Genomic DNA, 13267 nt, shown 5'->3' on the forward strand with positions numbered 1-13267 from the left:
GCACGGCTTTCAGAAGCTGACTCACCAGGACTGAGGCTTCCTCTTCATGATCCCTTGGCGTCTCCACTGCGAGTGAGGGCTGAGGTGGTAGGTCAGTTGCCTGCAGACCTTCTCCATGGCTCCGAACGAGTCTCCCTCCTGCACAGGCAAAGGGAAGGAAGCCAGGTAGGTTATTTGTAGCAATGCGGCTTCATGGGATCATTAATAAGAGAAGAGCCAAGTCCATTTGCAATACAGTGGAGCTGCTTTGCCCCAGAAGTGGCTCACGCACTGGGTCCCACATCAAGACAGCGAGCCCCATGGAACTGTTCTGAAAAATCAAAATCAACCACAGGAAAACAATGACTGTCCATCGTTAAAATAGCACCTGGACAGCATGCAGAACCACGTCACCGCCCTGTCCTGCACACGACAGTGCTGCTGAGGCTCTCAGTTACCCAAGGGAGAACCACTCCGTTCATCACAAAACCCACAAACACTGACGCACTCCGTACGCAATGTTACAGGCGAGGTGACGTGAGCTAGTTCAGAACATCTGCTTCCAGTGTGCCTTATCCACTCTGTGTCTGACTGTCAGCCTGCTGGGGCAAGAACTACCCTTGTGTCGCATGATGTTCTGAACATGTGATCACCACTTGGCAAACCACCAGGCATCCCATTTTCTTCTCCAGTAGTCATTGATACCGCTGGCAACCGAGTTCTCAGTCAGGATTCCAGTGGACAACCCATCCTTGCAGGTTCAGGGTTAGGAAAGATGGCTTTCTGAGGCCAGGGAGAATTAGGGGCCCCTAAATAGCAATGTATTGCCCAATCAGATTAAACAGCCATGTGAAAGATAGGACAACTAAATCCAGCACTGCTGTCCTAGGAGCAACACGTCTCTGAGCAATTATCACCCATATCCCTCTGCTTAATTCTCCAACACCTACCTATGGGCTTTCATGAGCAGATGTATCACGTCTCAAAGAGACCAGGCCTTGCCTTAGGCTTCAGGGAGGAGCAGGGGCTCTGCAACCCCGCATTAAGTTCTGGGCACCTCAATACCATCAACAAGTCAATGAACTGGAAGGAATTCAGGGGAAGAGAAATAAAAGCGTTTAAGGGTTTGGAGCAACTGATGGCAAAAGATTAGTCACCGTGCATAGGAATAGCTCAGATCTGCGGTAGCTTAGAGGAGAAGAGAGGACCCTCCACACACATTCGAAGGTTGTAAACACCAAGCCAGAAGAATCTTTTGGGATGCCACAAGGGGTTATAGCCAGTCTGTTAGACTGGACAACAAGATCCTAAACCAGAGTTCCTACCCTTTTCCATTCTACAATCCAACCTGGAGCTCCTTCCCCACTTAGCCCTATGAGAAGGGTGGTGTGGTCCTGACACCTGTCCAAGACCCCCCAGGATGAGAGCCCTTGCCCTGAGAAAAGCAGCAGAAGCTCCAACACAAAGATATTTTTAAATGGACAGCACAAAACACAGGGGAGCATACAGTGGTGAAGGGAACAAGCTTGCAATGGCAGAGGGACAGACTAGATGGTGTAATAGGTCTTTTCCCTCTCCGCTTGCTACGAGTCTGCAAATAATAAAAGCCCTGCTGGGCTCTTCGCACATCTTGTATTAAACCCAAGAGTAGCTGTTAAAAGCAACTGCACGATTTTAAGCAGGTGCTTAAATTAAAAATAGGGAATCAGGAATGGTGAATCATCACAGCAAGCGGCAGGAAGTCTGTTAGAAACCTGACTGAAACATGGATTCCTAGATCATCAGGGCAAAAGTAACGTCTGGGATCATGTAGCATGACCCGCTGTGTAACACAGGCCATAAAGCTTCCCTGAATTAATTCACTGGTTTCAGCTACGGCAGATCTTTTAGAAAAGAATCCAATCTTGATTCTAAAATGTCCAGTGATGGAGAACCCACCACCTCCCTTGGGGAAGGGTTCCAATGGAGAACTGCCCTCACGGTTACAAACTCGCACCTTTCATAGACTCATAGAATACCAGGGTTGGAAGGGACCTCGGGAGCAGGGCCGGCTCTGGCTTTCTGGCCTCCCCAAGCAAAAAAAAAAAAAAAAAACCTGCGGCGTGGCCGGAGCCAGGGGTCCTCCCTGCCCTGCAGATGTGCCTCGGCTAGCGGGGGCAGTGGGAGGGAGCGGGGGGAGAGAGAGAAGGGAGTCGGCCAGGGCTTCCACGGGGCACTGCCACGTGGCCCCTTCCGCCGTGCCCCCTGCAGGGAGGGAAGGATGCGGGCTGCCCTGCCGGGCTTGCTGCAGGGTGCTCCTGTCCTCCACGACGACGCCCCATACAGGGCGGCCGGAGCGGAACAACAACAACAACAACAAAAGCGGCCGTGCCGCCCTAGGATTGGGCGGAATGCCGCCTCCTACAAGCTGCCACCCCAAGCACCAGCTTGCCGGGTATCTAGTCCAACCCCCTGCTCAAAGCAGGACCAACCCCAACTAAATCAAACCAGAGCTTTTTTCCAGTCTGCATTTGTCTAGTGTCACCTTCCAGCCATTGGCTCTTCTTAGACCTTTGTCTGCTAGACTGAAAAACCCCCTCTTATGAAACTTCTATTCCAGACTGTGATCAAGTCCCCTTCACTTTCTCTCTAGTCCTTTACACCCCTTTATATGCCCCTGCCTCTCCTGTGCTCCTCGCCTCCAGACATCGCTGTAATGCAGTGGTGGGAAATGTAGAGCCAGCAGAGGGAATCTGCATGCAGGCGAAGCTCCGTGGGAGTTTCCCCTTGGTGAAGATTTAAGAATCTGGCTTACAGAGAACACAGTGTATGGTCAGTTACTGCCTACTGCTTCTGGGATTCAGACAGGCTCTGTGGTAGCTCATATATTCATACTGAATAATAATCATCATCATACTTTGCTTTGATACAGACGCTTTCATTCAAGGCTCTCAATGCCTTTTATGCACATTGACTAATTAACCCATACTGCCCTTCTGTTACTGCTAACCCCATTTTGAGAAAGGGAAAACACAAAGTCCTGGTCTACACTTAAAATTGAGAGCTGTGTCACTCAGGAGTGGGAAAAATTCACTCCCGGGGGCTGCGGCTATACTGACCTAACCCCTGGTGTAGACATGGCTGGGTCAAGGGAAGAATGCGTCCGTCCATCTAGCTACCACTGCTCTGGCAGGCGGATGAACTACAATGACAGAAAAAACCCTTATGTCACTGTAGGAAGCATCTATACTACGGCACTACAGTGCTGCAGCTGTGGCTACGGTAGCGCACATAGTGTAGACATGGCCTAAGAGACAAAGTGAGTTGCCCATGGTCTCGTAGCAAGCAGTGGAAGAGTCTGGAACAGAACTCCGGGCCCAACCATCCAGTCAGTTGCACGACCCACGCATACGCATGCATGGGGAACAGCATGCACACGAGACAGACTGTGTGGGTTCCCAGGAGCTTCTGGCTCTCAGTTCTGCACTCAAGCCATTAGGCCAGGGACTCGGCCAGTCTCCAGCTGATTGGCTATTGTCTTCCACTGCCCGTCTTTTCCTCTTTAAAGCTGCCACGTGACATGTCAAAGATTAACCAGCCCCATCACAAAAATAATAATGAAGGATTGCAGCAAAGAAGCAAGCATGCGACAGTTGTGGTTCTTCCCCGGCTCCGCTGTCAGATGCCAAACAGCCTGTTGTCTTGCTGCTGAGGTCTGAACCTCTCTGCGCCATCGTCATGTGTGTGCATACAAAGCGGTTCTGTGGGTGCATGGAGCATGCGGCTCTTGGCCATGCAGTCCCAACCTCCAGCTGAATGCCTGGCTCTACTGGGAACCCTTTCAAATAGCTTTGGCTGGGAGGCAGGTTTAGGGAGCGAAGACAGGCACGGATTTAGCTGGCAAAAGCAGTAGTGCCAGAGGTGGGTGGGGGAGGAGAAGGATTTCTGTCTCTGCAGCCAGCACGCGGCGAGAAACACTCTCTCACTCCGGTGTCGCACTGCCCCCGGCAAAGGCCTAAAAGAAAGGGTAGGGGAGGGGAACTGCACCACCGGGTGGGACTGGGAGAAGCCAGGCAAGTTTGAGGGTTTGGGTCACCCCACTGTAGGGATGGAGCCGGTGAGGAGGAGGAGTCTGATCCCCTCCAATTATTTAGAGACAGCTGGGGCAAGGAGGGGCCCCCTAGAGCATTCAACTGGCAGTTTGGCTTCAGGTCAGCACCGGGGGTGTCACTCAACTCTCCACAGGCAGTTCCCTGGCACCTCTGGGACAAGCCCCACGCTGCATTTATCCACAGAGCAGGTACAGCATGGACAGCAGTTTCCCCTACTAAGCCCTTTGCTCTCTACCCTGACCTGGCAGGCTACCCCCTAGGGGCAGGGCAGGCAGTGCAATCCCCACGCCCATTCAATCCCCGACCTCTCTTGCAAGAGCGCCACCGAGGGGGTCGGTTTGTGCCAACTGCGGCAGCAGCTTGCGTCACGTGGGCACCAGTCCCACCGGAATCGGAAGGGGGCCGGCAGAGGCAGGTCACGTAGGCCACTGAGGAGCTATCAGTGGACAACAACCCCAAATGAGTTTGGGATTTTAAGTGTTCTCCAGGATAGGACAGAGCCCAGTGAAAAATGAGGAGTGGACAGGGAATTACGGGACGGGTGGACAAGGGTCAGTCCTGCCAGAGGTGAAAGTAAGCCAGTACGGGCCGGTACAATGTACCGGCAAGAGCCGGTGCGCCAGACGGGACCGGCTTCCCCAGGCCGGCGATTTAAAGGGCCTGGGGCTCCTGCCAGCAGCCAGAGCCCCAGGACCTTTAAATTGCCGCCAGAGCCCCACTGCCGGAGCCCCCAGGTAGCGGAGGCGGCCAGGAGTCCCAGGGCTCGGGCAGCAATTTAAAGGGCCCAGGGGTCCGCTGCAGTAGTGGCGGCTGGGAGCCCCGGGCCCTTTACATCACTGCCGGAGACCCGGGCCACCGCCGCTACCCCAGGGGCTCCGGCAGCGGGGATCGGGCAGCGATTTAAAGGGCTCTGCTGCGGTAGGAGCCCCGGGCCCCTTAAATTGCCCCCAAGCCCCGGGGCTCCCAGCCGCCTCTGCAGCTGGTAGCTCTGGGGTGATTTAAAGGGCTTGGGGCTCCCAGACGCCACTATTACAGCCAGAGCCCCGGGCCCTTTAAATCTTGATTTAAAGGCCCGCCTCTTCCGATTGAGGCCCCGCCCCCTACTCAGGACTCCAGTGTACCGGTAAGTCCTTTAAGTTTCACCCTGAGTCCTGCTCCAATACCTGTGCGTGGAGAGACAGGGGGTCCCCACTCTGTGCTATGCTGGAAATCTCTAGGGCCAGCTATTGCAAGTGGCTAGTGCCAGCCTGTGTTCTTGGTATGGGAGACTGACTTGTGCATTCAACCCCTACTCTACAGGGTGCAACTTCTGCACCAAGGCAGGGGAGGGAGAGAAACTTCTGCTTCGAGTTCTCTGGTGTGAATAATGACAAGTCCGAGCGAAGTGAGAAATCATACGACTGCCGTGGCCGCTGCAGGCAAACGCCTTCCCAACTGCAGTATGTCCAGAAAGCTACTCTAATTGCAAATCATTTGAAATCAATGAGAGCCCGTTTGGTATTGGGGCTTTACCGTGAGACGGCCTGTGACAGGATACAGATGGCCCAATAAAAAGAGGCTCAATTGGAAATCCTGAATAATGCTCCCCGAAGAGCTGAAAGACACAGCAGAGAGGAGAACTTCCCCCGCTCTTCCCAACTGGCTCAGGACCTGGGGGCAGAATGTACACGTCCCACATGGGGAAATAAAAACCTGCCTGTTCTTTGTGTTAACTGCACCTCAAACCTCTAGCGTTAAGAGAGACGTTGTGGGCGGCGGCCCTACACTACACGGACTCGGTTCCAGCAAGCAGGTCAGTCCCGGGCTCGGCAGCACAACCGTTCCAGTCCCGTTATCATCTATAAAAAATAAAAGCAGCTCTTCCCAAGTGGGCCACGGATGCAAAGAGCTGGCAGCAAGAGAGCCCGGCCTGAAACAAACTGCGCGCAGCGTGGCAGAGCCATAAATATTTCACCTCACTGATGATGCACTGGGGTCTGAGGACAGCCTGCTCCCCGATGCCCTGCCCTGCCCACAGCAAGGAGACTTGGTGGGAAGTGGCTGGTGGCCAACGGCCTCTCATCTCCATCCTGGCAACAGACATCTACAGGTGATGGGACCCCCACTCCATTCAACAGCATGCAGTTGGTGGGGGGATAGGTCGTGGTGGCCCACTCTCCCCTCAGCGGGATGAAGACGCCGGGGGCATGGCCTCAACGATTCAGTCTTCTCGTCCTGCCCGGATCATTAGGGGAGACCTTCCTCCCCGGCAGCAATCTGGGACGGGTGGTGGCAGGGGCCATGCTCACCTTCTCTGGAGGCCTGCCTGATCTGATTCCTCTCTGCCTTTGATAATCTCAAGTGGTCCATGCTGCCTTCCCCTGCAAGAGAACAGCCTCATTTCGAATTCGGACTCATTTTAGGCAAGCAGCGTGTCGCTGATTTGCACCATGCTCAATACAAGGCACAATGAACCCAACCTCTGGCTTCATTAACCAGGCCACGCTCCACATGGAATAGTCCATCCACTGCCAACTGACTCCCTTGGGTAGGGGAGTTATGCCAACAGACGCATTCTAATGAGCTCTCCACATTCAGTCTTCTGAAACTGTGTGCATATGTAAGAGAGACATCCCGAACACACAGCCCTAGAAACTCGGATCGTCCTAGGCTTTGATGGCCGTTGCTGTTTATTCACATTGATTGTTCTGTGTTTTGTTACTCATCGGAAGGAGTCAGACGGGAGAATTCACTAAGATGTCACATCCCAGAGCCTCTCTTAGGAATCTAAGCGCTCGGACATGGCTGTGAGCTGAGTATTTTAGACGTGTCATTTATGGAATGTTTTCTCTATATTCGCCCCAGAAATCACCCAAGCAGGAGGGTATAGATAAAGATATTATAAATGTTCAATTAATCAAGGCACAAAGTGGATTTTGACCGATTATGCATGGAAATGCTATGAAACAATTACCGTATATACTCGTTCATTAGTCCGTTCATTTATAAGCCGACCCCCAAGATGGATAGGTAAAAATGGCAAAAACGGTTGGACCCTTTCATAAGCCGACCCTATATTTCAAGGGGGTGGCAAACTTTGGTTCCCAGCCCATCAGGGTAAGCCACTGGCAGGTCGGGATGTTTTGTTTACTTGGAGCGTCCGCAGGCACAGAACCCCTCAGCTCCCAGTGGCCGCAGTTTGCTGTTCCCAGCCAATGGGACCTTTGGGAAGCGGCGCAGGCCGAGGGACATGCACACACCTGTTGATTTGAGTTTAGCGATTAGGGACCCATTTCTGGTACTTAAGCATATGCTTAAGCGCAGAGTTATTCAGGAAAGTACTTATGCACAAGCTAAAGTTAAGCACATGCCTAAGTACTTTCTTCAACACTGATAGTTTCCGAAATCAGGGTCTACTTTACATCAGAAGACAGAGAGAGAGGACTTGGCGGGAGTTACATTTCTTTCTACCACCTCTCAGGATAGGGCCCCATAATACCCAGTTGCATTAGTTCTATTGCTACACACTCCAGAGCTCCTTTTAATCAGCGATAGATGAACACTAGGAAGATTGGTGTTTTGAATAAGCACCCAGAAATTCGGAGAACTTCCTATTGCCGAATCCTTCATTAGGTAAACCTCAAAACATCTCTGGAAGACAGGGCAGAAGTCCACTCCCTCTAAATATTCCCCATCCGCTCTGCCAACTTCAGCTTTCCTCAGATCTAAAAATGACCCTGCAGATCTAAAAATGAGAGGAAAATGCCACAAATTTCTACACCTACAAAACCGAAGGCTTCCCCAAGTAATTTATCATTGGGTCTGTGGGTTGTTTGTTCCCTTTTGATTAAAGCAAAAGAAAGTAGTTTGTCATGAAATAAAATGGGAAACGAGAAACCAATGAAAAGTGCTTTATCCAGACTATAAATCACTCAGCCGCTTGTGGCGACATTTCTTCTAATAGCTAAATGCACAGCGAGTTTTCTGAGCAATGTTTTTAATGTGCCAGGGCTCTGTCTGCACTGGCGTCAGAACAAAATTTGAATGAAGAACTGAACAGAGCACAAAACAGGGATCCCATTATCATCCCAGAACCCACATGGTTCATATACATTGCACGTGCTTATAACTCGAACTCCATCAGTCCATGAAGACTGACCCGCGTATGACACTCGGGACTCTTCTGCAGTCTCTTGAATGATTAGGAGTTGTACGCCCAGTTACTAAGACACTTAAAACGTGGAGGGGCCCAATCTACTAAACTTGAGTACGGACCTGAACTCCTCCAAAATTCATGGGTGTTCAGTATCCAGTTTTGTGATCGTCCATTACAGACACGAGGCCACGTGATAAAGTTTGGATACAGATCTGAACTCCCCTAGTCTTTGGGGATGGCTCACATGTCAGGTTCGTTCAAGGGACAACCTCTGCAAAACCAGTGACCTCTTTGGACTGCCATTGTCCCAGATTAACTGGGTTTTAAGCATCTCCAGAAACTCGGCCATTTTCTTCCACATCTCACTGAAACCATTTGGCTAGCACTCTTGATGAACAACAGTTACAACTTCCTGTATAAAGCACCCTTCCTCCACAGCCAGGCACTCGCACGGCTACACAAACAAGTCAAACAGAATAAAATAAAACATCATGAAAAAGCCAATAAAGCTCTATAAAAACTAAAGTGAATCTGACATCTACGATGCAAAACAAAAGCTTCCCTCTTGGGATTAATATTTGTATTTATAGGCTCAGGATTGATAGAAGAGCTACCTAGGACCCTGTATTCCTGCTCGAACAACCGTTTCCTTCTCCTCCAATTAACTCTGAATTTGTTTTGTTCCCTTCCACGCTGCCAATGCATAAAGGAACCAAACTAGGGAGAGAGGGTGACTGACGCATGCAGAGAAAGCTGTTGACTGAGCTCGAGAATTTGTTCTTGTTGAGATGCTGCTCTGCTCTGTATGCTGGATAACAAGCAACTGCTGTGGAGTTTTGCACACAGTCCAACAAATTGTCATCTCTCCAGTGATCTACCAGACCCCCGGCTCAGAAAAATATACATCAAGTCTCCAAAAGGCAGATACAAAAATAACACCGTGAAGATTCAGTAAATCCAGCATTCAATCTTTTTGTCATAAAGAGAAGTTTGGTGGTTTTTCATTGATTTTTCTGGAGACTGGCTCCTATGAGGCCACTGGATATGATAGCCTCAGTGGTGCCTGTTGGCTGCATCTGTGTTCAGATTTGGACTCACATCTCACACCAGCTGGTAAAAGTGGTGTTATTGCTCTCAGGAAAGCCCTGGTCATCCCGCATTGCATGCGGGACCCATGTTGACTGGTGTCTACAGACTCTCATTCCACACAAGTGGCCAGAGTTTCAGAAGAGCTCAGCTCTCACTTAGGCATCGAGACAAGGGCCAAGGGTGAAATCCTGGCACGACTGAAGCCAATGGGAACACTCCCGCTGATTTCAACAGGGCCGTGATTTCACCCTAGATTCTCAGAAGTGCTCAGCTCCCAACAGCAACCGTTCTGAAAGGCGAAAGAGGTGGCCGAAGCTCCATCAACTGGCCAGGGCAAAACGCTGGAAACGCTGTGGAAGAATTCCGAGCTGGCAGAGGGCCTGACAAGCTCTTCTACCTCTGAGCCTATAATTTTGTCCAATTCAAACGCTGTACAATGGGCCAGCACGTGACTATTTTTCTCTCTAATTAGATGGCCTCTATCGTCACAGCATCTGCGCGCCTCTGAAGTGCTTATCCTCACAAACTCCTCTGAGGTTGGGAAGTATTATTCCCGATTTCACAGGGGCACAATGGATGCATAGAGAGATTTAGGGCTTGTTTGGAGCGCACTAGCTACCCTGCGCTAACTCCCCACGTAGAGAAGTCCTAAGGGTGTTGCAATTACGTGTAAGCAAACAACGTAGCATTGCTGAAGCTAGCTCACTAAAAATATCTGGGTAGACAGGCTGGCTCAGGCTCGTCCCCTGACTACGTAGGTAGGGTCCCAGGTGGGACTGTACTCCGGTGGCTAGTCCACCTCGCCGCAGTGACACTGCTGTTTTTAGAGAGCTAAGCTAGCTTCAGTAGGCCTCCCTGTGCTGCCATCACGCCTCCCAACTCCAGCGCAGACTGACCCTCCGGGACTCGCCCCAAGGCAGACAGGAAGTCTGTGGCACAGCTGAAAACTGAATCCAGAGAGCTGGAGGCCAAATCCAGCATTTCAACTGCCAGGCCATCCATCCTCCCTTTTTGCAATGGCCATCAAGGAAAATTGAATGTGACCTGGTATAAACGAACTTTGGATGCTGTGCGTGGGAGTCTGCTGCATACGGCAGCGGGATCCATAGCGAGTAGCTTGTTGCAGTCAGTGTTCATTTCGTTCGTTTCATTCAGGCAAAGCTTTAATGATGAAACAGCCACTGGATAATGGATTCAGTCTTTAGCACTATCAGGGAGTTCAGGGTACTGACTCAGACAGACTGGGGTCTCTGTCTCTGAAACCTCCTCCTGTTCTTTGTTGGAAAGAAAATGGAAAGGTTAAACACACTGTATGAAAGGCAGCAGCCGTGTCACAATATTATGCTGAAAATTATCACCAATATTATCCTGAAAGCTGCAATTAAAAGGTTTGGAGGTGGGGGAGAAAAATGACTCACAAGGGGAATGTGACAGAATGGCAGAGAATGACAGAAAGACAAGGTAGTTCTCATACAAATGTACCGGGGTGCGGAGAGGGGGAATCAGTGGGAGCAGCCTAATTCTCTGGGATCAGAGTAAAGAACAACTCCTACAAAGCGTAGCCCAGGTTCTCGAGCTCTGCTCTTGGGAGAAGTGATTTATGTGAACGGCAAAAGCAAGATTGTGTCCAGCCCAGGACACTCGATCCAAAGCTCCTCACTCTCTGCTGGAGGACTGAATCTAAACTTCATGTTCTGGCCCATCTCTTCTAAACGATTTAGTGGGGAGAAGTCCCAGCAGGAGGGCTGAGAAAGACTCCATTCATGAACGCGGGTAAAGCAATTTGAGGTACTAGGATGGAAGATGCGAGGGCAGGGCACGGGCTTGGTCCAATGGTGCTTCGTTCGAGGCAGGCTTGAGTAGTGGGTGCAAGCTGGAGGTAGGAGCAAGGTGAGAAGATCCCTGTTTCAGCAGAACTGGCTCACAAGCCCCCACAAGAAAGCATGAGAAAGCAATCACAGGTTCAGGCCACTGCAGGCCTCTGGCTTTCCCCTCTCATTCAACGCCATTCAGGGAGGGGACAGCTAGGCTCATTCAGATGGGTTCAGATCACAGCTATCTGTGATTTCTTTAAAGGTATAGATTTTTAACTGCAGGGTGGGTGTAACCTCAGACTGTCCCACTGTCCCTTGATATTTGGGACTTTTAGCACATAGATTTACCATTACATTCCTACCCCTACCCCCCGAAAACCAACAGTGATTGCATACAACGAGAGACCCTGGCTTTTAAATCACCCACTATATTGCAAACGAAATTGAATGTCGGTAGGAAAACATAATCCCAACTATCCATATAAAATGATGGGGTCTAAATTAGCTGTTACCACTCAAGAAAGAGATCTTGGAGTCATTGTGGAGAGTTCTCTGAAAACATCCACTCAATGTGCAGCGGCAGTCAAAAAAGCAAACAGAATGTTGGGAATCATTAAGAGAGAGAGAGAGATAATAAAACAGAAAATAGCATGTATAAATCCATGGTACGCCCACATCTTGAATACTGTGTGCAGATGTGGTCGCCCCATCTCAAGAAAGATATATTGGAATTGGAAAAGGTTCAGAAAAGGGCAACAAAAATGATTAGTGGTATGGAACAGCTTCCATAAGAGGAGAGATTAATAAGACTGGGACTTTTCAGCTTGGAAAAGAGACGACTAAGGGGGGATAGGATGGAGGTCTATAAAATCATGACTGGTGAGAGGAAAGTAAATAAGGAAGTGTTATTTACTCCTTCTCATAACACAAGAACCAAGTGTCACCAAAGGAAATGAATAGGCAGCGGATTTAAAACAAACAAAAGGAAGTATTTCTTCACACAACGTACAGTCAGTCTGTGGAACTTGTTCTTAAATTATTGCTCTGAAGAACAGGCAGCCACTTCAGGATGGCAGCAGCTCTGTACTTCTTTAGTAGCAAGCGTTAATCACAACGCCTGCATTTATATTGCCTCTTTCATATCCGGAGCTCAAAGCACTATACAACCTGGGGAGCTGAGTGACTTGCCCAAAGTCACACTCTGGATCAATGACTGAGCTGGAGGAGTCTAGGAAAACTGCCAATCGTGGTTCTGTGCGTTCACTAGCGTGGCTTTAAACAGGATTTTGCAATTAGTGTAGGTGTAAACCCACGGGTCGGCATGTATGACATGTCTCCTGCTGGGCCCAATCCACAGAGGATATGGGTCCATTGCAGGCTCCGCTACAGAAATCGGCTCTTTCATTCAAGCTGTAGAGAGTCAGGCTTGTAACACTTTGCCAGCTACAACTGTGCCATGCGAACATCTGTTCTCATTTTCAGGTGACATTGTAAATAGAAGTGGACAGCATTATCTCCCGTAAATGTAAACAAACTTGCTTGTCTTAGTGATTGGCTGAACAAGAAGTAGGACTGAGTGGACTTGTAGGCTCCAAAGTTTCACATTGTTTTGTTTTTGAGTGCAGTTATATAACAAACAAACAAAATCTACATTTATAAGTTGCACTTTCAAGATAAAGAGACTGCACTACAGTACTTGTATGAGGTGAATTGAAAAATATTTATTTTGTTTACCATTTTTACAGTGCAAATATTTGTTATACAAATAATATAAGGTGAGCAGTGTACACTTTGTACTCTGTGTTGTAAATTGAAATCAAATATTTGAAAATGTAGAAAAACATCCAAAATATTTAATACATTTCAATTGGTGTTCTGTTAACAGTGCAATTAAAACTGCGATTAATCGACAGCCCTAGTTAAAACATTTGAGTTGCCTGTGGCTATTAGAACTTTCTTCACCTTAGACAAACTCCTGAGCCCAGTCGTAGGCCCGAGAAGCAGGGCTGCATACTGGACAGATGCACAGGAGGGATCAGGAGAAAAGAACCTCACCCCAGGCTGTGGAGTAGCTCCATGGAGACTAATTCTCCCCAATGCTCCCCAACACAAATCTCACACTATGGGCACAGCAGGCAGCTCGGCACAGCTCCAGATAC

General features: G+C 49.5%; 1 protein-coding gene across 1 annotated transcript in view; it reads right to left on the reverse strand.

The window, feature by feature from the left end:
- Nucleotides 1–13267, reverse strand: part of LRRC75A (leucine rich repeat containing 75A) — a 184228-nt gene that overhangs the window by 72525 nt on the left and 98436 nt on the right. Inside the window, exon 3 of the mRNA XM_054008531.1 lies at nt 26–138. Coding sequence (XP_053864506.1) covers nt 26–138 — 113 coding nt within the window. The remainder of the gene's footprint in view (nt 1–25; nt 139–13267) is intronic.

Source organism: Malaclemys terrapin, chromosome 18, assembly GCF_027887155.1.
Source record: "Malaclemys terrapin pileata isolate rMalTer1 chromosome 18, rMalTer1.hap1, whole genome shotgun sequence".
NCBI lineage: Eukaryota > Metazoa > Chordata > Testudines > Emydidae > Malaclemys > Malaclemys terrapin.